At 52.8% G+C, this 26,705-nt stretch overlaps 1 protein-coding gene across 16 annotated transcripts in view; it reads right to left on the reverse strand.

The window, feature by feature from the left end:
* The window catches only part of ACSL6 (acyl-CoA synthetase long chain family member 6), a 62,903-nt gene extending 46,672 nt beyond the window's left edge, over positions 1 to 16,231 (reverse strand). For 3 of the 16 annotated variants that reach the window (XM_051843293.2, XM_008254870.4, XM_008254877.4), the window contains exons 1-2: positions 15,553 to 15,815; positions 549 to 769 (exon numbers count right to left, since the gene is read on the reverse strand). In XM_051843293.2, the coding sequence (XP_051699253.1) occupies positions 549 to 769; positions 15,553 to 15,601 (270 nt within the window). In that variant the 5' untranslated portion in view covers positions 15,602 to 15,815. Of the gene's footprint in view, positions 1 to 548; positions 770 to 5,152; positions 6,992 to 7,277; positions 8,114 to 12,339; positions 12,419 to 13,196; positions 13,310 to 15,552; positions 15,816 to 16,094 lie in introns of those variants that run through there. The other 13 variants (XM_070075005.1, XM_008254872.4, XM_070075003.1 and 10 more) reach the window with 13 other exon arrangements.
* Positions 16,232 to 26,705: the final 10,474 nt, after the last annotated feature.

Below are 26,705 nucleotides of genomic sequence, written 5' to 3' on the forward strand. Positions count from 1 at the left end.
ATATTATCTGTTCAAAATGAATAGAGCTAAAGTTTAGGGGAAAAACCAGCAAATTTTTAGAAGGCAAAACAAATTCCATAAGATTAATAAAGAAACAAACCCACCAGTCCATCCAGGCTCAGCCTGGGCAACCTGCTGGGCCATGGTACCTTCTTCCCCACAGTGCCTCCACCTGTGAGCCCAGTTGCTGCGAGAGGGAAGAACCTGGGGGTGGGCTCAGCTCTGGGTCCCAGCACCAACCAGGCCAAGGCACAGGTAATGTCTGGGAAGCAATTTTCCAGGCAGCCTCTTGAGGATCGGCTTAGGCTTTCTGCCAAGGCACCAATGAACCAAGGACCCTACCCAAGAGGCTCACAGCAAGGCCAAAGTCAGGCTCCACTTAGTGGCAGGTCGTTCGAGAGGAAGAAGAGGCATCTGGTGGGAGACCTTGCCCCAGGCAGCTTCGGACTTGCTGACTGACGGTCAAGTAAGTCACACACTAGGCTTCTACCTTCAAGATACCTGTCTGCTGCCCACGACTTCCCCCATCTGGAGGCTCCCCTGCTCACCTCCACTTCTTCTGACTGCATTAGGAGGTTGCACGGTGGTTGCAAGGCCTTTGGCCGGTGAGTGAACCAGTAGGCGAGGATCGCAGCCAGCGCACCCACACTCACCAGGGTGGTGGCTGAGAGGCTGCGGAAAAACTGGCCCAAGTCACCCAGCTCGGGCAGCCGCAGCATCCTCAGGATCTCCTGTGTCTGCATCTTCTCCAGGAGTGAGAGGACAAACTCTGCAGGAGACAAGAGGCAGATAAGGGAAGAGGCCTGGAGGGCAGGCTGGCCGGGCTCCTAGATCACTGGTGGCCCTGGTCCAGTATCCTGGAGGGCAGCTGGTAAGAGCATCTAGTCTCCCGGGGATAATACAGCATACCCCAGGAGCTGGCCCCTTGGAAGGGCCCTGCCTGAAGAGGCCAGAACCCTCAGCATGTACACCTGGCAGGTGGACATCCAGCCCTGTGCTCCTGAGAACCACAAACGCAGACCCTGGGGACAACCTACAGCAGTCTCCACGACCTCCAGGGACCACAGTGCGCTCAGGCAGCTCTGGAAACACAGCCTCCTGTGCCCAGGGCCTGGCTGCTCGGCCTCTTCTGTGTGACTGTGGTCATAGCATTTTGCTTTATCCTGGCTCCTGAGGTGTGGAGACGACAGAAGTGCCCAGGACACTGGCCAGGATGAGCGGGGAAGAGAGAGGCAGGCTTCCCCCGGCTTCACCTCTAAGCTCCCAACCTGACCTTAAAGGAGACATGGGTGGCAGGGGGAAGGGGCAGCCTCCAGACCTCATGCTGTGAAGACAATGGTCTCTGATTAAATGAGCAGTGAGGCACTGTCCACAGACACTCCTCACAGGCTTGAGGTCCTGGGATCATGGCCGTGGCTTCCCTTCTTGGGAAGCAAGGAGAAACACAACAGTGGCCACTCTGTAGCCATGGGCAGGAGCCAGTGCTTGACCCCTGACAAAGGAAAAAGCTGCTGAAATCTCAACAAATGGGATTTGTGCTAAACTGTGACACGGCCACACCAGAGACGAGGTCAACATCATGCAAAGTCACTGCAGAGAGACGGGAAAGCTCCTTGCTTCACATCCTTTCAAGCTGTGCAAAGCTTCCACTTCTCCATCTTTAAAATGGGTACAGTACCACATAAGCAGGGAAAGCTCTTCACGCTGCATCTGGTGTAGTCTGAGGACCAAAGTGACAGCTAACGGATGTGTTTATCAGATAAATAGATGCTCAGCCCACACAGCGGAAAAGGGGTCAGGGGTAGCCCCACCCAGGCTGATCTAAACACTGCACAGAGGCACCATGGCCCACAGAAATTTCTGCTCTATGGAGGGCACTGCACTGCAAGCTGGGAAAACTTACCAGCCACCCACAGCTTCTGAATGCTCCCGGGGAAGCAGGGAAAGTGAACACCCAGACGAGCAAAACACTCTCACTCAGCTCCCAAACCAGAGATGGTGTCTTCCTGCCAGCTTCCTTAACTAAGGTCAGCTGTGAGGTCACCTCACAGGGATGGCCCACTCCCAGCATGCCCATCAAAGTCAGGGTCTGCAGCACCAAAGCAGAGGCCCAGCTACAGACCACAGTGAATCCACCAAGGGAAGCCGCCCTGGGGAGGACTCTGGACAGCTTGCCAGGCGGCCTTCTGGGACATGTACTTCCCTAAACCACAGATCAGAAGACAAGTCACGTGATGCAAATTCCAGACACACACTGCAGCGCTCGGGTGGGCTCTCAGCTGACTGACATCTCCTTTAAGGAGCTAAACTCAATCAATGGGTACAGAAACCAAGACCCATGAAGTCCCACTTAGACACTGAGGACTCTGTTACACACTCCCAAACTTTCTCTAGAGACAGTCCCGGAAGGTCACCTCTCTGCCAGGAGTCCCTGGCCCTCGGCAGTTGCTCACAGACCCTATGCTGCAGCAGCAAGAGGACTGTTTGTGGCATTTGGTACAATGCTAGAGTTCTCATAGGGCACAACCCAGGGTGGCCAAGCCATCCATCCTCTCACCCACCCACCTTGCAGAGCCTCAAGCGACCCCTGCTTTCACTGAGCTCAGTATTGGGTCACAGGGGAGTGGGCTAGTGTTGTGCAGCATGTGCCAGGCCAGGGCAGCGCCTGAATCAGGTATGGGAAGTCAGGGGAGGCTTCAGGGAGGAAGTGATGGAGATGCTGAGACAGAAGGAAAATGAGGAAAGGGGGCCCAGGCAGAGGGAGGCAACTACACAAAGGCTGAATCGAAAGAGTGCGTGGAGCACTCAGAGAACTGAGGATTCTATTCAGAAAGTGAAGTCCTGAGCCCACGAAATCCTGTACAAAGGTCAGGGGCCTGAGTGTGGGGCTGGCCTCTTGGGTCTGCTGTGCTTTCAGTAGTCACCATGTGACCACCAGTCCTCCCTAGAGGGAAAAAAAGCACTTGTCTCAACTCCCCGCATTCCAGTCGACCGGGAAGCCCTTGCACAGTGCACTGCCTGATCCTCTCAAGAGCCTCGTGAACGGTAACGTGGGGACGCAGAGGGTCCACTGGAGCACTGCCCTTCCTCAGGAAGCAAGGAGTAGAGCCGAGACTCAACCCCGAACCCGTGCCGTGCGGACACCCTACACTGCCTGCCAGCCCTGGACCCACCCCCATAACCCATCGTCTCCTTTGCACTGGTGCTGAACCCACAGAAAACCAGCTCCATCCTGTTCAGAAGAGCCCAGGCTGCATTCTAGGGGTGGGAAAGCACAGGACCCCCAAAGCCTGTGAAGATCAGCCAGTCAGCCGCCTGCCGGGTGTGCTGCACACAGCACAAGGCTCCCTCCTGGCCTCACAGCAAGAGCTCACCATGCTCTCCGGGCTAGGTCCTCTCCTCCTGCCTAGGGTAACGGAGAGCAGTAGGGAAAGGCTTGGCTGCCCACTATACTCAGCACCTCCCTAGCCCCCTACTACCCCATCAAGGAGTTATCTGCAGTACCAGCAGCAGCTCCCTGGCCCTGAAGCTGGGCCTGTACTCCTCAACTGGGCAGCCACCGTGGGGTCTCATTCTTCTAGGTTCAGCAACCTCAGACAGTCAGGACCGCCTGCACTTATCCTGAGAGCCCTTTCAGACCTGTGGGCAGAACTGCAAGTTCAGGTCCTCTAAGGACACTGGCCTCGGAGCCAGCCCCACGCCACCAAGCCCTTGGCAGGGGATGGCACAGCCCAGGCCTGGGAGTCTGTGCTCATCTCTTTACTGCACAGGGCCTTGGCCTCCTCTGACCTCCATGCCTCTCTGCACCTGGGACGATGCTTGGTGGTTCCTGGGGCCCCAGCTGTGGCTTGTCCCCTTCTCTGCCCCAGGAGGCTTCCTGACTGCAGCAGCAGTGTGTGTCTATGTGTGCATGTGCGTGTGTGTGTGTGTGTGCAGACAGCACCCAAGGGAGTCGCTGGTGCTGGTGTTGCCAAGGAAGTGTCTATGAGTGTTTGTAAATATTCACCTGGCAGGAGCTCCCAGTCCTCTGCAGGAACTTGCTTCCTCCTCTACCCCTGGTACATCCCATGCCTTTTCCTCTGGTCTACACCAGTCAGAATACCAAGCAGTGGCACAGGGATGGTGGGCAGGAGAGGGAGTTCTACCTCACCTCATTCCCTGCTGATTCAGGGTTGCATGGAGGCTGGTAGTGAAATCCACTGCTCTTGCAACCATACTGGGTGAGAACACGTTGTGCCCAGGGAGGTGGGTGGCAGAGGAAGGCCCCAGAGCACGGTCTCTGTGGAAATGGCCCTGGGGCCCATGGCTCAGCTCCAAGAACGCTGTGCTGGTCCGCCTCCTAACACCAGCACCTGCTTGGTCAGCAGTACTTCCTAACCACCTCTCAAACTGGACCACTCCTCTCCCACCCCAGTCCAGGCCTGGCCCAGCCACCACTAAGAGCAGCCAGGCCTATGACTGGTCTCCTTGCTCTCGTCCATGCTTATACTGATACTAGCTATTTTCCCACCATGCAGATGGGACCATGTCATCATGCTGTTCAACAAACTTTACCTGGCTCCCTGTTGCCCGAGGACCAAAGTCCAAACTCATCATGCTGGCACTGAGCACCCTCCCTGACCCCTCTGTCCTCCCTCCCACCCCAGTCCCGACTCTGCCACCACCACGGTCCTTAGATTGTTCCTTCCCCTTAGCATCATCCAAGCTCCCCTTGGGGACAGTCTGGATTGGGGGCTCTTGCAGTAGGACTCTGGGCCTCTGCAAACTCTGAAGCCTTCAGAAGAGTGGGGAAGCACAACAAAGCCATCAGCTCATCAGAAAACCTCTTCAACTCCCATGTGAACAGCTCCGTAAAGAAATCTGCAACCTTTCCCAGGGCCCTGCAAACAAGTTGGGGGAAAGGGGAGTCCAGTGCCAGACAGACCTGGATGCACATCCTGACTCAATATCTTGCCAGCTGCATGGCCTTGGGAAAGTCACTTCACCCCTCCAGACTTTGTCTCAGACCAGCTCATGGACAGAGAGGGCGGTGCCAGGCACACGAGAAGGGAGACACTCAGCACAGGGGAGTTAGCAGAAGCAGTTCCCCCACATCTCTGCCAGCCAAGGGGTTCAAAGACAACTTGCGAAAGTAGATGCATTCACACCCTACCTTTCCAGCGGGCTCCTGGCACTGGGGAGGCGACTGAGCTTGTCCCACTAGAACCAGCCTCCCTTTATAGGGCCTGTGGGGCCCAGGGAAAGAGGTTACCACATCTAGATCAATCCACAAAAGTGACTAAGGCCCTGCCCCAAGCCTGCCCTCCTGGGGACAGCTGATGGCAACAGCCGATGGCAACAGCCACCTGCTCTGAGAAGCTGGGTGGTGGTAGAGGCTCCCTGGTGGCTGTGGGAGCAGGTCTGGCAGGGAGCAGGGGCAGAGAGGCTCTGTGAGGAGCTGCCGGCCCTCAAGGCCCCCGCTACCCCCCTTCTTCAGCACATGGGGCGGTGCTGGCTCAGATCAGCTCACAGCCAAGCAACCCAGCCTTAACCCTCACTCTGCCAGCTTATGCGAGCCTCTGCTGACATACCTTGCACCCAACCCGCACTCTTCAGCTTAAGTCCTGGAGGGGAGTTTGCCAAGCACATTTCTGAGGGACAAAGTGTCCTTTATACCTTCATCTGAGATACCGATTAGGGGCCAGGGCCTCAGTCCTGGGCTGGGGACCTAGAGTAAGCAAGACTGGTGGGGAGGTGGGAAGACCCACATGGTCCCTTCTAAAGGAATCTCTGCCTCCAGCCTCTCCCAGACTGCTCCACTCCCCAGCCCTGCAAGGTCACAGCCAGTCTGTTCAGGGAGAGGAAAGGAACTGGGCACATTCCCAAATCAAACATCTGCTGGGAGAAGCTCTGGGGAGTAGGGACACTAGGAACCAAGGATCAGGGTCAGCAGGTAGAAGACAGTGGCTCATCTCTTCCTCAAGGCTCAGGGCCACCCAGGCCCTATTCGTACCAGCTCCGAGCAACGCTGCTTCCTGGCTAGCCCAGCAATGATGGTAACCCAGGGGTGGGATCCATACCCTTTCCTGTTGGAAGCAAAGCTGAGCTCTGGACTCTGGTGGTGCCTCTGCGGGACTGGGACCCTGCAATCCCAGGCAACAGGGTGAGGTTGGCTACTTCTGCAGCCTCTTTACTCCTACCTCTGGGACTCACAGCAGGGCACACAACAGGCATGGAGTGGCAACTGCTAAGTACAAGCCACCTAAGCCCCCATACTGGGCTGCTGTCTACCCCAATCCAACTCATATCCCCCACAGCAAGGATACCCCAAGCCACCTCCAGTTCTGGAGCTCCCTCCCAAGAGGTCTTTGCCCACTCTGACTGCCGACTGTAGAGCCCAGGCTCGCAACACTTCCCCGGGGCTGACAGCAGCTTCCTTGGCTCACCCCACCATTTAACACAGCCAGGAAGAGCACTTCCTGCCCCGCAGCCCTCCCCTGGAAAGTGACCCAGCCTCCCCAGTCTACCCCAATTAGAATGCACCTGCGACCCACGGAGCCCTTTCCCTTTCTTTTCTGGCGGAAGCTCCAGTTTTCTCCTGATATTTTCTGAGATGTCTTTAAATAAGATAAAAGCCGCCTCTCAGACTCCTCAAGTCAGCTTCTCGGGCAGGAGATCCAGTGGCCACAAACCAGGTTCTGGTGAGTGTCAGGGGTACAGAGCTGACGGAGCAACTTTGTCCCAGGAAGTGTGTGGCCCAGGAGCCAGGTTAAAGGACACATAGACGTCACTGTCACACTTCTGTGACCCTGACCCATGAAAGCACACACACAGTAGCCCACACTTGGCCCAACATCCACCCCCGCCCACACAGGGCTCCAACCTCGCCCCTGCTTTGAGACAGGGGCTTTCTGTCCATCTCTTAGGTTTTAATTAGATTCAGAGAACTACAGGTGACTGGGGCACTGATGAGGCTGAGGGCCTCCCTGGCCTGGAAACTGCCAGGTGAGCAACCCACTGCACATCCCCATGAGATAGCAGCCCATGAAATGGGGTTGCTGAGTTAAGGGGTGCCTCACTCACTGAGCCTCTTCAAGGAGTCCCAGGATAGCTCTGAAGATTCAAGTAAGCCCCTAGAATCTAGAAAAGGCCCACCCAAGGCTGGCTGTGCCCCTCCACTTTGCAGAGTCACCTGCTCCAGCTACACAGATGTGTGGCGGACAGGTCTCCCTTTATCAGTGTCAGCCACCCCTTTTCCCCCTGTCTTCAAGACAGCATCTTTCAAGCATTTCACTCACCCTAAGCCTGGTCAGAGAACGTGGACCCACATGCCTGGAACTGGGCAGCCAGCCTCAAAACCACACTTTCAGGAACGTAAAAATATGAAAAGCCTTGAGAATGGAGAAACAAACAGAAACACAGTTTCGCAGGCTCTGAGATAAAGGCCGTCCTTCTCGTGAATCCGACACAACAACATTCACAGGGAAAAGAGCAACAGCAGAGGCTCAACAATGCCAGCGGTCCCTCCAGCAACATTTATAGGGATGGCCAGGACTTAGGGTGTGGGCGCACCTCAGCCCCCTGTCCTTCCTTCCACACCAAGCCCTGGGACAAACCCTAGGGACACTGGTGAGGGCTGTGACCACTGCACAGGAATAACTCCTCTCAAGGCCCCACTCCGCAGGAAACAGAATCCTGTGGCTGCAACATGATCTTTTTCCTCCCAGCCATGTCCCCATTAGCACTGCCAGAGTCTCGGCCTTGGGAGCAGAGATCCTTTTCCATCACAGCCCCAAAGTGAGGACATGCTGCAAACCCTACAGGATCCAGCTCAGGAGAGGGCACATGGGCTATTCCAGGCAGGGCCATGCTCTCAGAGTTCAACTGCTGTGGCCAGGATACAGGTGGGACAGGCTGTGACCTCCTCCTTCTGGGGGGAGGCTCCCCGAGGTAAGGAAGTTCCCTATCAAGATACATGTAGAGGTCAAGGAGCTCAGACAGTGTGGCAGAGACTTGCCTGGTTGCTTACCCACCATGGCATGGGTCATCTTTTGGTACTGTGTTTCGTTTTGTTTGTTGGTTTGTTTTGTAGATTAGATAATGAGTAAGAAAAAAGTTTTGCCTTTGGTCAAGAGTAAAATTTCTAGCAAAAATGATGAATACCTTAATTTTCTGGCTTCTTTGCACTCTGGCAAAATCTTTCTTCTGAATGTCCCAGTAAGAAACAAATCTGAATTTCCCCCAGTTCAGCAAAAGGCTGTGCCGGTCAGCAGGAACCCGGACTGTCTCGAGTCACTCGGCTAGAGGTCAAAGCATCAGAGTAGTTGCCCTCCAGGCGGGTGGGGCCAGGCCTGTTGCTGGTGTCCACAGAGTTAACATCAGGACTCAGGCCTCCTTTTCAAGGCCAGGATGAAAGAGGGATATGCAAACGCCACAGCTTCCCGAGGAGTGGCAGGGGAGGGCCCGCTGCTGCCGGCCAGGCCTACATCACTCCACTCGGGCCTGTCACATGAAAGGGTTTGTGCTCTGCTGCCGGCTCCGGCGCCCAGCCAGGCTGGGGCTGGGGCTGTTCTCACCAGAAAACAAAAATCTCTTTCAGACGGAAGCAAAATGGGGCCCTAGCTGCCCTGAGAAGGCCACTGGACGTTGTTCACGCTGACCCACCGAGGAACCCAGCACTTGGAATCTCGCTCTCCACCCAGCGTGAAGAACCCATCAGCTCGCCAGGGGGAGCTGCGCCTGTGGGGCTGCCGCTGAGAGAAGCACTGTGTGAGGTCGGAGAGGGTGGAGATGCAGACCCTGCCCCTTTGGGAGGCTCCACTGGATTTTTTCTTTTCTAGGAACAGTCCAGGTTGAGTATGGGGGGCGAGGAGGAATGGGGGAGGTTGGAGGGAGAATGGCTTTTTTGTGTAAGAGACCACCGGTAATCCTCACAGAGGTGCTGGTGAGCACGGAGAAAGAAACGGGAAGAACAAAAATGCAGTAAACAAGGAGACCCTGAGGCGCCCAGAGAGGGGGCTCCCACATGCTGCTGCCAGGAGCACCCTGGAGCTGTCTGTGCTGGGTTTCAGGGCAGCCCAGTGTGCAGAGGCCCTAGCTTCTGAGACACGCCAAGGCTTAGACTCCTGCTTCAACAGACAGGCCAGGCCATGGTCAGGCTTTCAGCAGCCAGAAGCTGCTTGGATAGTCGAAGGTCCCTGGGAGCTGTCCGGTCACCATGGTGTAGATCTTGTGCCCTATGGCTGCTGAGAGTCTTATTAACAGGACACAAAGACACAGCCAGGTCACCTAGTCTGAGAGGACACTGAGGACAAAACCACTGAGGAGTTGATTCTGAACCGACAGGAGACTGTTTCACTGACCTCCCGCACTGCAAGGGAGGCAGGCCTTGCCCACCTCCCAGCCCCGTGCTGCCTCCTGTCTCAGCCCTCCCACTGCTAGTTAGGGCACACAAAGTGCTTACAAAGCCAAGACGCCAGGCATGTCTCTGAGAGTTCAGGGAGAAGCGGAGGCAGAGGAGGAAAGAGGACTCTGAGGACGAGACCCAAAAAAGCGGCTTCACGGGTCACAGCTTTCACTGCTGGCTGGCATGGACGAGGAGGTCAGGGACACGCGAACAAGGGAATACTCATGGCCTGCCCTCCCTTTTCCTCCAATCCCTGCACAGGGCCAGGCTTGGTGGGAGGGGGCCTGCAGGCAGGGGGCGGGGCTGAGTACGGGTAAGTAGAAAGGGTCCCCCCCACCACCACATCCAGCCCATGTGCTGGAAGGTGCAGTCACCATCAGCACGGAGGCTGTCTGGCCGCTAAGCATGGTTCTGGTGGGCTTCTTGCAGCCCCAGCTTGAGGGGCCAGAGATGCTGCCCTTCCCAACAGGCCCCAGTAGGGACTCCCTTCTCCATGCTAATAACTGCCTTCTTCAGACTGGCCTGAGGCCCTTGCTGCCCAGCCTCTAGCCAACAACCCTGACCAATCTCACTGGCTGGCCCACATCCCACCTTGCTGTTCTTGGTCCCAGCTCTGACTGTGCTTGCTGTGTGCCTCCAGCTGACTCTGCTATCCAATCTCTGGTTGACTTCACTCTCCCTCTCATGGGCCTCTCTGCCTATTTGGCAGGCCCTGCATCAGTGCCCAGCATGAGCCACATTAAGGTTGGGTTGGGTGAGCAGGAGGTGCTCCACAAGGGAGTCCCAGCCCCTTCGAGGGTCCACAAGGGGGAAAAACAGGGATTTGCAGAGGGCAGAGTCTTCCTGGCCCATTACGATTCATGTCATGCACTGGTGCCTATGCTAGATGTGGGGTGAGGTTCCAGGCACTGGTCATTTGGTCCATCCCAGAGCTGTGCCTCTGACCTGGGCCTGCCTGCCCTCTCTCACTCCTCCCATAGCCTCAATCACTAGGTCTGTTCCAGGCCCCAACAGGTGCCGATCCAGCTTTGCTGATCCAGCAATCCGAGCACTGAGAACAGACTGTTCCCCTATGGCCTGGCTGCGACTCCAAAGCTCCCAGAGGCAGCTCTCTAGGGATGCAGGTCTGAATGAGCAGATGTCAGCTCACCAACCACCCTTTCCATGGACCCCACAGCCAAGTGCCTGGACTAGGCCTGGGGTCAGGAAGGCCATTCTAAAAAGAGCAGGTGGAAAAGGTCAGGTAGGACTTCCTGGACAAATTTTTCAGGCTCTAAGATGACTGGTGGTGTCTCAGAATCAACAGCTCAGAGTGGCTCAGAATTTCTGTCCCAAGTCACTTCCCATTTTCCATTTTCAGTCTGTCACAGATTCCAGGTCCCACATCAATCAGGAGCTACACCAAGGAAGCAGACCCATGGAATAAGCACACTTCCCAGGTGCGGTTGAATAAATGAGAAGGACCCACCCCTGGGCATCCTGAAGGGATGGCACGAAGGGCTTCTCTCCACAGCACTCCCCTCACTCAACAATCCTGGGGTGGGAATGCTGGCCAGGCCAACGCAGGGAAGAGGCCATTATACCAGACCGTCCGTGGGGTGAGCAGATTCCTCTTAGCTATGCTCAGTAGAGTGGCCAGCCCATGGAGAAGCCAGAACCTTGGAGCTCCAAGGAAACAACCGCCTTCAGAAAAGCCCACCTCCCACAAAACCATTCACCCTGAAGTAGTGGGTTCATTCCTATATTCATTTGTGGGCCCTCTTATTCTGTTCCAGGAAGCACTGGTTCTCCACACTTCAGGGTCTCCAGTGACCACTAACCCAGATCTACCTACAAATTCATACCTGCTTTCTCTACTGCTTCCAACACATGATGTCACCTTCCAGCTAGGCACAGAGCCTGGCACCTTAATAGGACAGCACTCAAAGTCTGCTATTTTGCTGACTGACTTGTAGCAAGGAAACAGATAACCATGCTATTATTAAAATAAACTACCCTCAGGAAATTCTTCATCTCATCCATTTATACAGTAAACATTGATGCATAGCGTGTCCCAAGCTGGGGACACAGAAATAAATACTCTGGTCCTGCCCTCAGAGATCTTAGGACTTGTAGAGGAAGCCAACAGAATGTGCATGGGGCTTTAGCAGCATAGGGAGGGCATCACCTTGGCCATCCACATGTCCAGTTCCAGTCACACCTCCTCAATGTGGCCACTACACAGAACAAAGTCAGCACAATGTGGCTTGGCATTCCAAGCCTGAAGAACCCAGCCTTGGCAACCTCATCAGCCAGCAGAGTTTGTGTCCCGACCTCATTCATTTTATCACCCACCTTTCCTCACACCCTTTCCCTTAGTATGGAACACCTACTCCTTTCTGGGCCCCTTCCTGCATGTTGGAAGCCTGAGCCTCCTTTAAGGAAGATCTAGCACGAATTGTTATAATTTGCCCAGCATTTAATGAGCCTTACCCTGTGTACCAGCCCCTGCTGGTACTTTACAGATACCCTCTCTTTAAATATGCCCCTGTTCAAAGACCACTTCTTCACCCATGCCCACTAACCAGCCTGCTGGAGAAGCTCAGGCCTTGGCTGGTGGAAGCCTAAGAATGTGGTCAGACTGATAGCTCTTATGAGGTAGTTCACCACTGAACCTCCCTGGGTCTCAATACCTCATCCAGGAAATGGGGATGACAGGACCAGAAGGACAAAGAATCACAAAACATAGCAACTGGAACACAGCAAGTGCTCGGTGAAACACTAAGTACACATGTTCACAAAATACTACCCCCAGACACACACACACAGAACCCAGTACCTCCTCCACTCAATGAAGATTTGAGTGCCTATGGTATACCAGGTGCTGGCTGGATACACAGTGCAACTTCTGTGATACAGAAGCCTATTAACTTTGGCCTCTTTTTGCAAACAAACCAGAGCCTATGCTCACTCACCCTGTGTAGGGGACAGTCCTGGGTCCTTTCTGGGGCTTCAGCTGAGACAAATTCAGCCTCCTGAAGGTCAACCTGAAAACTGGTGATCACAAGGGACAAACACCAGCTGGATAACAGAAATGCTGGGTTCTACCGCCCCCTGGTGTCAGTGTGCTCTCGCTGGGGCACTGCTCCCCTTCAGGCTCATGAGTGGTAGGAACGTGCTGAAGTCAGAATTCTCCAGCATACTCTGTGCAAATCCAGGCTTGCTTCCTTTGTGAGGCATATCCCCAGATGGCCAGAGAGCTGCCTGTTCTGCCTGGGGCTCCACCATCTGTCCCAATTCCTAACTGCTTTCTTGGGCTCCTTGGGGTAGCCCCAGACCTCATGTTAGCCCTCCACCCTAATGGAAGCTTGAGGGGGGTAAGAGGACGAGGAAGATGAGATGAGCTGAGCTCATTCAAAGCGTGCAAGATCCACAGCCAATGCCTGTCACAGCAGTCCTTGGGCCGGCAGTCCTTCCTACACTGTCAGGGCTGATCACACTTCCCCTTGGCAAGAATGGGGTCTCATCCCTTCCCCTTCCCGGAGTCCTACCTTGACTCAGGCCACCCTTGGGCCACAGCTCTTCTCATTGACAACATCAGAACAGCCTCCCACTGTTCTCCCAGCCTCAGGTTCCACCCCTTGGCTCAGCCAGCCACTGCAGGTAAATGGAGGGTTCCACTGTCCCCAAATAAAGCCCTCTCATTTGAAACCCCCTCTTACCACCCAGGTTCCTCAGGGCACAAGACCTGGAAGACTCACCCCCACGCCCTTCACAGTGCTCCCTGCACACCTTTGCTGGTCTGACTTCCCCTACTCCAAGTTCGGCCTACCTGCCTCTGACAAACGCCCCCGTGTGCTGCAGAAGCCCACTCAGACGTCACCGATGGTCAGGTATACAGTTGAGCAGATTGGACCCTGCACAAGGGCATGGGTCTGCATCAACCTAGAGGAAGGGGGGCCCTTTTAGAAAGGTATTCAATCAGGATGGTGCCTTTTTCCACTAAGCACCACAGTACCATGCAGGCAGGCCTCCAAGGCTGTGTTCCCAGTGTCCTCTGAGAGCCTGTGGCACTGGGAACACGTTTTTCGGTGCCAAGCCCAGCATCTGACTCATGCTGTACCTAATCCATTTGTCTCCTTACTTACTACTCAACACACAGGTGAGATGTGGGCTGGCCCATGACCTTGTACTGTCTTCCCCACTAGAAACAGGACAGACATAGCCCTGAGCACGTGGCTGCCTCTCCCAGACACTCAGTTCCTCCCCCAGGTACTTCGCCTCCTTTTGTCTTTCTCTGAGATCCCTTGGAGGGTAAGCTTGGCCTTACCTTGTCTCCCCAGGCCCAGATCAGGTAGCAAAAAGGACATACCTTCACTAACCAATGATATCGCCTCAGGGGTCCCCTCCTGTTTCTGACTGAAGAGAAGGACACGGAGATTACAAGGCAGGTGTGTTCTTAGGTGTGCTTGCTACACTGCAGTTCTTAGCCCAGAAGTCTGCTCTGCCCCCAGGGAAAGGCTGGGATCCCAGTCAAGTCCCCAGGAGAGTTGATATGTGACCTAGGCAGGCACCAATGTGTGTCTGCAGCATGGGGTCCAGTGTGCACCCTACACCAGCCTCAGCCTCGCACTGTGCACTGACACAGTTGGCTTCTGTGGTAGCAGCTGCCACTGCCCTGAGGACAGTCTGCTTGCCCACTCCGAGGCTCTTGCACAGTCCATCAGCAAGCCAGACCCCCAGTTTCCCATTCCAAGCGGCACCTGACTACATTGGGAAATGTTCTATAAGGAAGCAGGACAGAAAGCCAGCTGGGGGTCAGTACCAGCTCAACTCCACTTGCACACAAGGCCCCTGCAGCTATGAGGGGCTCTTCCATTGCTCATCCCTGTCACAAGCAGCCCCGAAGCCACGGAACACCAAGGCCTCAGCCAGCTGCCTTTCCTCCTACTGCTGGTGAGGTCCTCATAGGAAGATTATGGGGGGTGCGGAGGGATCCCGCCCTTAGCAGCTCAAGGCTGTCATTATTTTGATTATTCCTGTCCCTTAGTCCTATCCTTGCCTGTTGTGTGCATTGGGAGCTGTACAGCCCTGTACAGCCTGTCACCAGACACTGGCAGACAGAAGGAGCTTAGGGAGCTGAGGGGATTAGAGAGGCCCAACCCACTCACTCAGCCTACCTCAGGCAATGGCAGGGGTGGGGGAAGAGACTACTGGCCCACCAACCTCCAGGTTTAAGCCAGGTAGGACCAAGCACTCAGCACTGGCTGATCAGTTAAAACCTCAGATGGACTCCCAGCTTGGCAGGTACTAGCCCTGAGACACTGGGCAAATCAGTTCACCTCTGGACCTCATTTTAGAAAACGAATGGGATCACCATCCTCTCAAGATCTGCTGTGAATATTAAAATAACACCCACACAGTGTCCTCAGGTAAGGATTTCAAAAGGTCAACTTTCTCCCCGTCCTGGGCTCAGAAACAACTTTACTGCCATCTCTGCCCGTGCAGTCTAAATGTGAAACAATAAACACTAACGTTCTGTGCGGCATTTGCTCTGGCCTAGGCCAGGATTAAAGTCATTGTAAAGATCGGGCTCAACCTACACACACCGGTGGAGACACTTGAGTGGAATTATACCCCTGGGGACATGGCTGGTAATGAACGTGTGGCCTGAGAGCCAGGTGTGGGGCGGGAGGGGGGGTGCGTGCTGGGCATGGATCGGGGGACAGGAACTCGCAGCCTCCTTAGAGGGTGAAGTGGCAATGGCTGAGTCTTAAGGAGGAGGCTGGAAGCACTGGAGCTGGCATGAGGTGCCAGGAACGGCCCAGGCTACAGAAATCCTGTAGGGCGGTAGAGGGGTAAGCAGGGAAGGTAATGAGGCTTCCCCCCAACCCCCACCCCGAGACCAGGGGCAGCAAGCTCAGCCCAGCTCATACAGTAGGACGACTTCCTGTGGTCCCAGGAGATAGACAAGAACGAAGTAAGTCTGTCCCGGCCTTGGCTCAGGGCCTAATCTGATGAGCGGATGGATGGTCCTCGCCCTAAGGGGAGGGGGTTGGAGGGTCGCCGAGAACACGGCCCCTAATCCCAGCAGGCCCAGACGCTTCCCAGACCAGGTCCGAAGCCCGCCGAGACTCTGTGGCCGTGGGAGCCGTGGGGTCTGCGAGGGGGACGCAACTGGGACTTACCTGCGAACAGCCAGAGGGAGCCCCCGGACACGAGGAAGAAGGTCAGCATGTCGCTGAGCCGGGCCGCCCGGCCCGCCCGGCCTCCGCGGCCCGCAGCCGGCGCCCCGCACCCGCAGCCCGGCACCGCTGCGCCGCCGCCGGGTATTTTTAGCCCCCGCCCCGCGGCTCCGCAGCTCCCGCCTCCCCGCGCCGCTGCGGAGACTGCGCGGGCGGGGTTGGGCGCCGCGCGCTCAGCACCGATCCCCACGCCCAGTCCCGCACCCGGCCGGGTCTTGGCGCCGCTCACACTGGCTGCTGAGTCGGAACCGCCGAGCCCGCGCGGGGGAGGGGCCTGACAGCGGCGCGAACCGGCCCCTCCGTCCCCGCCCCCAACGTCAGGACCCGGAGTTCTGGGGAAACGAGCTGGAGGGGGCGCCCACCACCGGCCGCAGTGTCCTGCGCGCGCCCCCTCGCCTCCGCGCGCCCCGCCGCCCAGCTCTAAGGGCTGCGCACGCTCGGGCGGCCGCAGGGTTGCGGACACCTGTCCCAAAAGGTGCACATGCCTGTGAGCCGGTGGCCGCTGACGCCGAATCGTCAAGGACCCGCGCCTGCAGACAATGGGACCTTCGGAGCTCTACTTGGGCCAGCGAGGAGAGGAGGCACTGACGATCTGTCTGGGCTCTGGCAAAGCACCGGACGCTAGACCGGCTGGCGTTCAGATCCACTTGGGATGCACAAGGTCGCCGGAAGCTCCGTGTGGTCTCATGCTGCCATATATGGTCACCAGTGGTCCCAGCAGCCGCAGGGAGTCACAGGTAGGTCTCATGAAGTCACAGACGATCGTGATCTCCGTACACGACCACACGTAGCACGTGCAATGGGAGAAGGCCCTGATAGCCATGGTGAAGGCCACACTATAGGCTGAGAGCTGGACATCTTATGTCTCAGGGGCTGGGATTGAAAGGAGGAAGCCAACGTTGCAAATTTTTCTGAAAGAATGAGTAGGCATCCTAGGCCCCTCTCTCCATGGTTATCTATGCCGGTTTTCAGATCACCTCCTCCACTACCCTCTCCCTGGGATTCAAACACGAAGGGCAGCTTGCCGGGCCTCCAGCACCGAGGACAGCGCTCAGGCAGCCCAGCCCTCTCCCCATGCAGCCCTCTTAGACCAGGCACTGAGACCAGAACCCAGGAAGCAGAGGATGGAAGGGCCACAGGTCTCTTCAGGCCCATCAGAGACCTCCTGCTTGTGTGGGATGCAAGTGCAGGGATCTGTATCTGCAGTATGAGTCCAGCATGTGTGTACCAGTGCAGGTTGGCAAACGTGTGTCACTTGCTGTCTTTACAGTAGGACCATTCTTCCCCATCACAAAATCTACACTTCTAGGAGAGCTGTCCCCACTTGAGCTTAGGCAACACATGACACGGACTTCGCTGGAATCTCAAACTTGGCAAGGCTCCTTCAAGAGGGCATCACAGAGGCTGTGGGGCAGAGCTCTCCTGGCAGGTGGTAGGGATGTCAGAACTCCACCTCCTCCTCCCACTCCCACTGGCAGCACATTAACTGAAGACCTGCTGGTACTCAAAGATCTGGGGGAACCAGAATTCTGTGCAGAAAGAATGTATCTTCCCAGACCAGACTAGCCTAGAGAGATGGGCCAGCCTGCCAACAGAGCATGAACAGGGAGCCCAGGAGCTAGGCATCAAGCCCCAGGCCCCAGCCCTGCTCTGCAGCACTCAGCTGCAGGAGCACTCTGGGTCCCTGTGCTGCTGCTGGCAGCCTCCTCTCTAGAGTGATGTCATGGGACATATTTAGCCTGGCCTCCTGCAGAATGTCGCATCCGGTTACTCTTCCTACAGATGTCTCTGATACTTGGGAACATTTTAATCCAAAACCCTGCCCTGGACCTGTGACTGAGAAGAGCTTAACCAAGTGTTTTTCTGCTTTCCTCCTACCACTGCTTGGCTTCCAGTGACAGAGGGGGACAGGTGGATGAGCCCCAGACTGGGTCTCACTCCTCTCTGTGCCTGGTTCCTCCACCAGGTAAGGAGACTTGCTTTGCTGTCCTGGATTACCAGCATCTCCTCCCCCACTCTGTAAGTCTCCATCCATGTTCCATCTGTGGACATGGGCAGCTGTGACTCTGAGGCCCCCAAACTGCATGGATGTGGCAGCCAGGAAATCCAGCAGTAGATAACCCAGGACCCAAGTCAGGCTAGGGGGCCCTTGGACATCCCTCTTGGTAAGCAAAGCCAGGCTCAGTAGTGGGCAGCTCTGTTCACACCTCTCTCCTCCCAGGCAGGATCCTAATCCTGTGTCTTCAGCCCTGGTGCACAGTCTGGCCCAGAGAATGCAGACAACATTATCTCATTTGACAGAGCAGCAGACAGAATTCCTGAGAGGAGGATGTTGGTTCCAGGTCACACAGCAGTTCTAGCCCCTGCCTCCCTTTCATTCATCCTTTCATTCTACGTTCACTTACTCTTTTTTTTTTTTTTTTGACAGGCAGAGTGGACAGTGAGAGAGAGAGAGACGGAGAGAAAGGTCTTCCTTTGCCGTTGGTTCACCCTCCAATGGCCGCCGCGGCCGGCGCGCTGCGGCCGGCGCACCGCGCTGATCCGATGGCAGGAGCCAGGAGCCAGGTGCTTTTTCCTGGTCTTCCATGGGGTGCAGGGCCCAAGCACCTGGGCCATCCTCCACTGCACTCCCTGGCCACAGCAGAGGGCTGGCCTGGAAGAGGGGCAACCGGGACAGAATCCGGCGCCCCAACCGGGACTAGAACCCGGTGTGCCGGCGCCGCTAGGCGGAGGATTAGCCTAGTGAGCCGCGGCGCCGGCCCCGTTCACTTACTCTTTCAGCTAAGCAAACCAGGGGGCTGGGGAGATAAATAGGAAGTAGCAACGTCTGCAGTTCGTGTGTGATGATAAAGGGTGATCTTAGCCCAACCAGGGAGTGATAACACAGACATCAAAATGACTGCAGCATAGTCAACAATCCTTTTCTAAGTCTTGGAAATTTTACTGACAGGGACAAATCACCATACATCATGTCAGGAACTCAATTTGCCGGAAAGGACAATTTTCCAGACTCTAATGATACCTTGCAAGGTCTAATAAATACTGGAGTGACTCGTTTGTCTCCTGACCTGGACATTCCAGTGGAATTTACAGAATTTATGACCACCCTGAAGTGCTCCAGAATTATCTTGATCCTGCTTATCAACCCTCAAGAATGCTAGGCTGCACATACCCATTTTTTTTATTACAGATCTCAAATTAATCTTCCCTCAATAGAGCACTAAACTTTTCTATGGTCCCAATTTGCCAATCTTTTGTGCACCCAAACAAAACTATATTTGCTCTTATTCTAACCTGTTTTCTGATTTCTTAGTTTATAGGGGAATATATCTTGGAGAAGGAAGTATTCAAGTTAGGCCTTAAACCTTTTGCTAAGAGTCTGCCAGTCATCTAAGTGGGGCAACAGGTACCACTCTCAGTGTTAGCTATGATTATCATGCTGTGAAATCCTAGGTAAGCTTCTTCTCTTTTCTGTGTTCACTGGATATCAGGACTAACTTGATATTACTCTGCTATCTTTTTATGATCAGCCACCCTTGGGCTGCAAGGTCAAATGTCCATTCTGTGTCATCTGCTAATGGCCCAAAGGGCTCAGCTGTTCTGGGGTCAGGTTCTCCTACACTTTGGACATCTGGGCCATGCATCTCTGACAGTGGTGGGCCCACAGTTATTTGTAGCTCCTAACACTTCTGAATGTGTTCCTGTGTTTTGACAGTTTCTTACATAGTAAGTATCTCTTTATGGTAGAGTCCATAAAACTCATTTTTTCAGCCTCCCTTGCAAGCTATGAGTGGATAAGTGACTTAGATCATGACTGTAAGCCCTCATGATCCTTGGATCCAAAAACCAGCAATGAATGAGAGAAAGTCCTGCACATTGCATCCATCTTACTGGTACAAGGGTGGGGGCAGAAGAGTTGGATGGTGAATGGTTCTGGAAGTTGTTTCTGGTAACTGAAATTTGATCTTACTTCTTTTTAAAATTTGTTTTACTTATTTTTTAAGTATTTATTTTCATCTACTTGAAAGGTAGAGCAACAGAGAGAGAGAGAAGAGAAAGAGAGATCCTTCATTTGCTGGTTCACTCCCCAAATGCCTGCAACAACCAGGGCTTGACCAGGCCAAAGACAGGAGCCTAGAACGCCATCTGGGTCTCCCACATGGGTGGAAGGAGTCCACGTTCCTGAACCATGATGTGCTACTCCCCAAGATGTATTAGCAGAAAGCTGGATCAGAAGCAGAGCAGCCAGGACTCAGACTGTACTGACATGGAATGTAGGCATTCAAAGAAGTGGCTTACTCAACTATACCACAATGCCTGCCCCAAACCCTATTTCTTGAACCTCCCCAAAATGTTGTGTCCTAATATTCTTTGATGTACTCCTTTTCTGCTTAAATAGTATTTTATTAGTTACAACCAAGAACCCAGACTGACCCCACCTCACTGCTGAAGGCCTTTTCAGCCCTCTCAAGTGTATGGCTATGGGGCTGGGATCACAGCAGGATATAGCACTCATCCCCATCACTGCATTAGGTAGGAGACTGTTGCTGTGGATTCGTTTCTGAGAGGAAGAGTGTGGTGAGGGCAAGAGGTGCGGAGTCACCACACAGACTCTGGGAGTCAGGTGAAAGCAGGCTTGAGGCAAGCAGCCTGCAGACTTATTTCAGTTGCTATAGCAGCTTATATAGCCAAGGCAGCAAATCTGGTCAAGGGGCAGTCTATGCCCTAACCAATCACAGCCTGTTGCCAGGCAGTTTCTGAAGCCATCCAATCACAGTCTGTTGTCAGTCAAGCTCCGCTGTCATATGGTTTCCGAAGCCATCCAATCACAGCCTGTTGCCAGGCAGTTTCTGTTGCCAGCGACCATCTTGGCATGGCCTTCTCATTCTACCACAGGAGATGGCTGCTCTAGCTGCTAAGCCACATGAGCTGAGTCAGATCTTTGTTTCTCTTTGCTCTGACAACCACACATCTGGAGTGCAGAGCTAAAAACTTGACACTCAGTAAAGGATCCACTCAGGAGAGCCACCATATTTGGAGCAAAGGCTTTGAACACATGAAGAAATGGAGCTCTAAACTGTTTACCTTATGAATTTTATTGACTAGTATTGTTTTTCCTGCAGGTTGATAAAATTGTTCAATGTAGGGATTTGGGAAAATATAGAAATATAAATAAAAATCACTTCTACTGTCATCCCTCAAAGATAACAACAAACGCAGTTTTTGTGTATTTTGTAAAAATAACACCTAACATTTTATAGTGCTTAATATATGTATTATGGACTCAGTTGTATTCTCTCCTTTCAATCCACATGTTGGAACTCTAACCCTCCATGTGACTGTATTTAAAAATAGGTCCTTGGGGCTGGTGCTGTAGCACAGTAGGTTAAAGCCCCAGCATGCAGCACCAGCATCCCATATGGGCATTGGCTGTTGTACTTCTGATCCAGCTCCCTGCTAATGCACCTGGGAAAGCATCAGAGGATGGACCAAGTGCTTGGGCTCCTGCATGCATGTAGGAGACCTGGAAGAAGCTCCTGGCTCCTAGGTTCATATCGGCCCAACTTCAGCCACTGTGGCCATTTGGGGAGTGAACCAGCAGATGGAAGATCTCTCTCCATCTCCACCTCTCTCTCTCTCTCTCTCTCTCTCTGTAACTCTGCCTTTAAAATAAATAAATAAATATTTTTAGAAAAAGAAATAGGTCCTTAAAGAAATTAATTAAAGCTAAATGAAATGGTAAGGGTAAGGCTCTAATCCAATAGGACAAGTGTCCTTATAAGAAGAGACAGCAGTTGTCTGCAAGCCTGGGAAAAAGGTTTTACAAAAGGAAAGCCACCTCTTTTGTAAGTCAATAAACCATAAACAAGGCTAAAACAAGTGCAAAGGTAGTTCTATGCAGGTACAGAATACGTTTGCAAATTAGGAAAATATGGCTTCAGCTAGAGCTGACCTAACCTGTGAGTAAATAAAAATCTGTTGTCTAAAACACCAAGTCTGCAGTATTTTATTACAGCAAATCTAGCAGACTAATACAAAATGGTAACTCATTTAATCCTTATATCTATCCAGTCTTTCCCTAAGCATAGAACAGTTCAATTAATTCACATATTTGTTAATTGATGAATTAATGAATGATGGATACTATTTATTCAGTACCTTGTAGCTTCAGTATTTTCCCCATGTTATCATATTTTGCATTTAAAAAAATGGATGCATGGGACCAGTGCTGTGGTATAGCAAGTTAAAGACCTGGCCTGCAGCTCCAGCAACCCATAGGGGTGCCGGTTGGAGTCCTGGCTGCTCCACTTCCAGCTCTCTGCTAATGGCCTGGGAAAGCAGTTGGAAGATGGCCCAAGTGTTTGGGCCCCTGCACCCACATGGAAGAAGCTCCTGGCTCCTGGCTTCAGAATAGCTCAGCTACCAGCCATTGTGGCTATTTGGGGGAGTGAACCAGAGGATGGGAAGACCTCTCTGTCTCCACCTCTCTCTGTAATTCTGCCTTTCAAATAAATAAAATGAATCTTTTAAAAAATGGATACATTCATTCATACATTTAACAAGTGTATATTGAGTCATTCACTATGTGCAAGCCATTGTTTCAGATCCTGGGAATGCAGCAAGGAACAGACAAAAGTCCCTACCCACAAGGGAAGTACTAGGTCTATGGAAATGCCATTGTGTAGCTGTCAAACAGGAACTAACCCACTTATAGGGGAAGGTTTCCTTTAACTGAACATTCTCTGATGTTCAGAAGCCAGACAGACAGAACCAATGAGATTCTTTTAAAAAGTCACTACAGGGGCCGGTGCTGTGGCACAGTGGGATAATGCCCTGGCCTGAAGCACCAGCATCTCATATGGGCGCCGGTTCAAGACCCGGCTGCTCCTCTTCCAATCCAGCTCTCTGCTATGGCCTGGGAAAGCAGTAGAAGATGGCCCAAGTACTTGGGCCCCTGCACCCGTGTGGGGGACCCGGAAGAAGCTCCTGGCTCCTGGCTTCGGACTGGCGCAGCTCTGGCCCTTGCAGCCAATTGGGGAATGATCCATTGGATGGAAGACCTCACTCTCTCTCTCTCTCTCTCTCTATCTCTGTCTATCTCTGCCTCTCTTCTCTCTGTGTAACTGACTTTCAAATAAATTAATAAATCTTTAAAGAAATAAGTCACTGCAACAACTGAGCAGCTCCTGAGATTTTCAAAGAGCTGCTGAAAGACAAAGATGAAGCCCCTGGAAGTTACCAAGAATCCACAAGTTAGTGGAGCTCAAGCCACTGGCACTTCCCAGCTCCTGAGGAAGGAACTGCATTTTAAAGACTTTGAAAGTGGGCTGGCGCCGCAGCTCAATAGACTAATCCTCCGCCTGCGGCGCTGGCACACCGGATTCTGTCCCGGTTGCCCCTCTTCCAGGCCAGCACTCTGCTATGGCCCGGGAGTGCAGTGGAGGATGGCCCAAGTGCTTGGGCCCTGCACCTACATGGGAGACCAGGAGAAGCACCTGGCTCCTGCTATCGGATCAGCGCGCCGGCCGCATCGGCCATTGGAGGGTGAACCAACGGCAAATGAAGACCTTTCTCTCTGTCTCTCTCTCTCTCACTGTCCACTCTGCCTGTCAAAAAGGAAAAAAAAAAAAAAAGACTTTAAAGTGAAACAAACTCAAAGAAAATATAAATGAATGTTCATAACCTCTGGGGACAAGGAAGGCCCTTTTATACAACAAGGAAGAAAGAAAAAGCCAGGCAGATTTGAAAGTCAGACTACATGCAAATTAACAATGTCTGCATGTTAAAAACTGCCATTTAAAAATCTGAAAGCTAAATAGATAACCTGCCCATCCATGCCATAGTCAATAGACAAAGAGATCAACATGTAATCCACATCACTAAGAAAAAAGTAAATAAATAAATAAATAAATAAATAAAACCCAGAAAGTACGAGCAGGCAGTTCTAAGAAGAAATGCTGCCACCCTAGGTGGAGTGTGAAACTGCTGCCTGATGTCAGCGTCATCTCCACAAGCTATGTCTGGGTGGGGTGTGTGTGTGTGCCCGCTGAATGAAGCCCCACCTCCTGCATCTGGAACCCACCACCACCGCCATACACAGTATATCCATCCACTGAGACTGCAGGCCACCCACGCAGCTCAGCCCCCGCCCCCAGGCCAAGTGATTTCCAATAATAAAAACAGGGCAGAAATGATGATCAAGTATGGGGACCTGAGGTCTAACATCCTGCAAATACCTTTTGGAGGGAAGATTGGCAAGGTGGTGAAACAAACATCAGAAAGTCCTCTCCCTCTGACAACTGGTGGGTTTGCTTTGGAATGAACACAACACGGTGGAAATCAAGAATTAGTTGTTCAAAGGGATCGTCATTGCAAAGTCGTTCACAGCAGTGTCCAGGTGGAAACTGCCCGAATGCCCAGCAGGCACAAGGCTGAATGCATTTCTGTCCACCCATAGGATTGTGCATGCTTAGCTGCCTGTAAAGATGATGATGCAGAAAAGTGCACGGTGATATGGAGATGCTCACGGCCTGTGGCCAACTGAAAACTGCAGGGCAAAAAGCAGTGTATGCAGCAGGATTCCCATCAGCTTTAAAAGTATGTTTACACTCACAGTGGAAAAAAATGGGAGAAAAGCAAATGGTGGTTGTGAGTAGTGGAATGCTGAGTTGTTTTCTTCTCTGAATTTATCTGTATTTTTCTGAATTTTCAACCGTGAATAGACATTTTGGAACAAGGAGAAATCTATTATAAGTGGAGGCCATTTCCAGAGCTTTCTATTGTTTACAAAAGAGCTGGGGTACTGGAGAGGAGAAGCAGATCATGGAAATATCATCCAAGAGAGCAGGCAGGATTTGAGGAGAGGGACAGGGCTACAGGGACCTGCCACCTCCTGACCCTGTGGTCTCTTGGCATCTGCTCCAACCCTCATGTTCTTTAGCACCATTAGAGGACCACAGTGAGCTGGGGCCAGGAAGAGAGAACGAGGCTGCAGGAGGCCGTAAAGACCTTCAGGGTGGCTCACTGACCAGGAAGGTGTTATAAGGGGTTAGGGGGCAGGGGGAAACAGGGAGGGAATGAGGGAGGCAGAGGCAGATCCTTTTACAGGTGATGAAAGGAGGGGCTCAGGGAGAGGTCTGGTGCCAGGGAAGTGAGAGGAGAAGAGAATTCCCCAGAGAGGGCCCTGCCCACAGGTACTCAGACCCATGGGAGCAGGAGAGGAGCAGGAACACAACACAGCCCTTCATAGGGAAGGGAACCCACCCACTAGGGAATCCACTAGAGGGCAGCAGAAAGGTAGATGCAGAGGGGGTTGCTGAGAGAAATGCCCAAGGACCACAGCACACTATTCAGAAAGGCCAGCAAGGTGAGTGCTAGTAAACCACCTGCACCTGCCATCTTGCCCTCCCCAATTCTACAGAGGCCCAGGGAGGTTCAAGAACTTGACCAAGGCTACACACAAAATTAAGACTAAGACCATGAGCCGGCGAGTGGCACAGCAGGTTAACGCCCTGGCCTGAAGCACCGGCATCCCATATGGGCACCAGTTCAAGACTCAGCTGTTCCACTTCCGATCCAGCTCTCTGCTATGGCCTGGGGAAGCAGCAGAAGATGGACCAAGCACTTGGGCCCCTGTGCCCACGTGGCAGACCCAGAAGAAGCTCCTGGCTCCTGGCTTTGGATGGGCACAGCTCCTGCCGTTACAGCCATCTGGAGAGTGAACCAGCAGATGGAAGACCTCTCTCTCTGTCTCTACCTCTCTCTGTGTAACTCTGACTTTCAAATAAATAAATATTTTAAAAAAGAAGACTAAGATCAAATGCAAACTTGGGGATTCTTATTTTTTAAAGATTTACATAGTGCACTATCCACTACACCCTAAAGAGATTTTTTAAGTTCTGAAAAGATAAGTAATCCTTACATAAATTATTTAAGAGTATATGTATTAGTCAACTTTTCATTACTTCAATTAAAGTACCTGAGAGTAACTACTTAGGAAAGAAGGTTTACCTTAGCTTACAGTTGAGGTTCACAGTCTAAAACAGAGAGGTTCCACTGGCTTAGGCATCTGCTAAGGCTGGAGGACAGTAGAGGAGCATTCACGTGGTCACCAGGAAGCAAAGAGAGACAGGAAGCTCACTCTGCTTATGTAAGCAAACCTCACACAAGAGCCACCTTGGGAGGGCAAGCCCCAATAATCTGAAGACCTCCCATTATTCCTACCTGCTAGATGCCATAATTAGACCTAGTCTCCACCCTAAACTCATCAACTGTTAAAATGAATCCACTCAGTGATAATTTAAGTCTTTGGGGCTGAAACACTTACAAGAGTTTGGGGAACCAAATCCCGTACAAATCATAACATTATAGAGAGGCATGATTTGTCATTCAACTTGATTTATGAGGTAAATCACAACTCTAAAACTTGATGTGACATCAAATTTCAAACAATTAAAGATAGGCCAATGCTGACTATAATAAAGGCACAAAAATCCTAAATGAAATTTTAACAGATGGGCTAAACAGATAAACTGGGGCCGGTGCTGTGGCATAGCAGGTAAAGCCACCGCCCGCGGTGCCAGCATCCCATATGGGCGCCAGTTTGAGTCCCGGCTGCTCCACTTCCGATCCAGCTCTCTGCTATGGCCTGGGAAAGCAGCAGAGGGTGGCCCAAGTCCTTGGGTCCCTGCACCCACATGGGAGATCTGGAAGAAGCTCTTGCCTACTGGTTTTGCATCAGCACAGCTCCGGCCATTGCAGCCACCTGGGGAGTGAACCAGCGGATGGAAGACCTCTCTCTCTCTGCCTCTCCTTCTCTCTCTGTGTACCTCTGACTTTCAAGTAAATAAATTAAAAAAAAAAAAAACAGATAAACTGAATGTACATTAATAAAACAGAATCTCTCTCCAGGGCACCAAGGTGCTAATTTGGAACACGGGGGATTACCTAAAGATTTACTGAATATCATTCAGGGGCAATTGCATGAGGCTGCTAGAATAATCTCTGCAGCAGCTTCTTTAGGACACACATGTCTTCTCTCACAATGTCCTTCACTCCAGTATCAGCTGCCACATTCACACAGTGTGACCCTGTCC

This window comes from Oryctolagus cuniculus, chromosome 6, assembly GCF_964237555.1.
Source record: "Oryctolagus cuniculus chromosome 6, mOryCun1.1, whole genome shotgun sequence".
Classification (NCBI taxonomy): Eukaryota; Metazoa; Chordata; class Mammalia; order Lagomorpha; family Leporidae; genus Oryctolagus; species Oryctolagus cuniculus.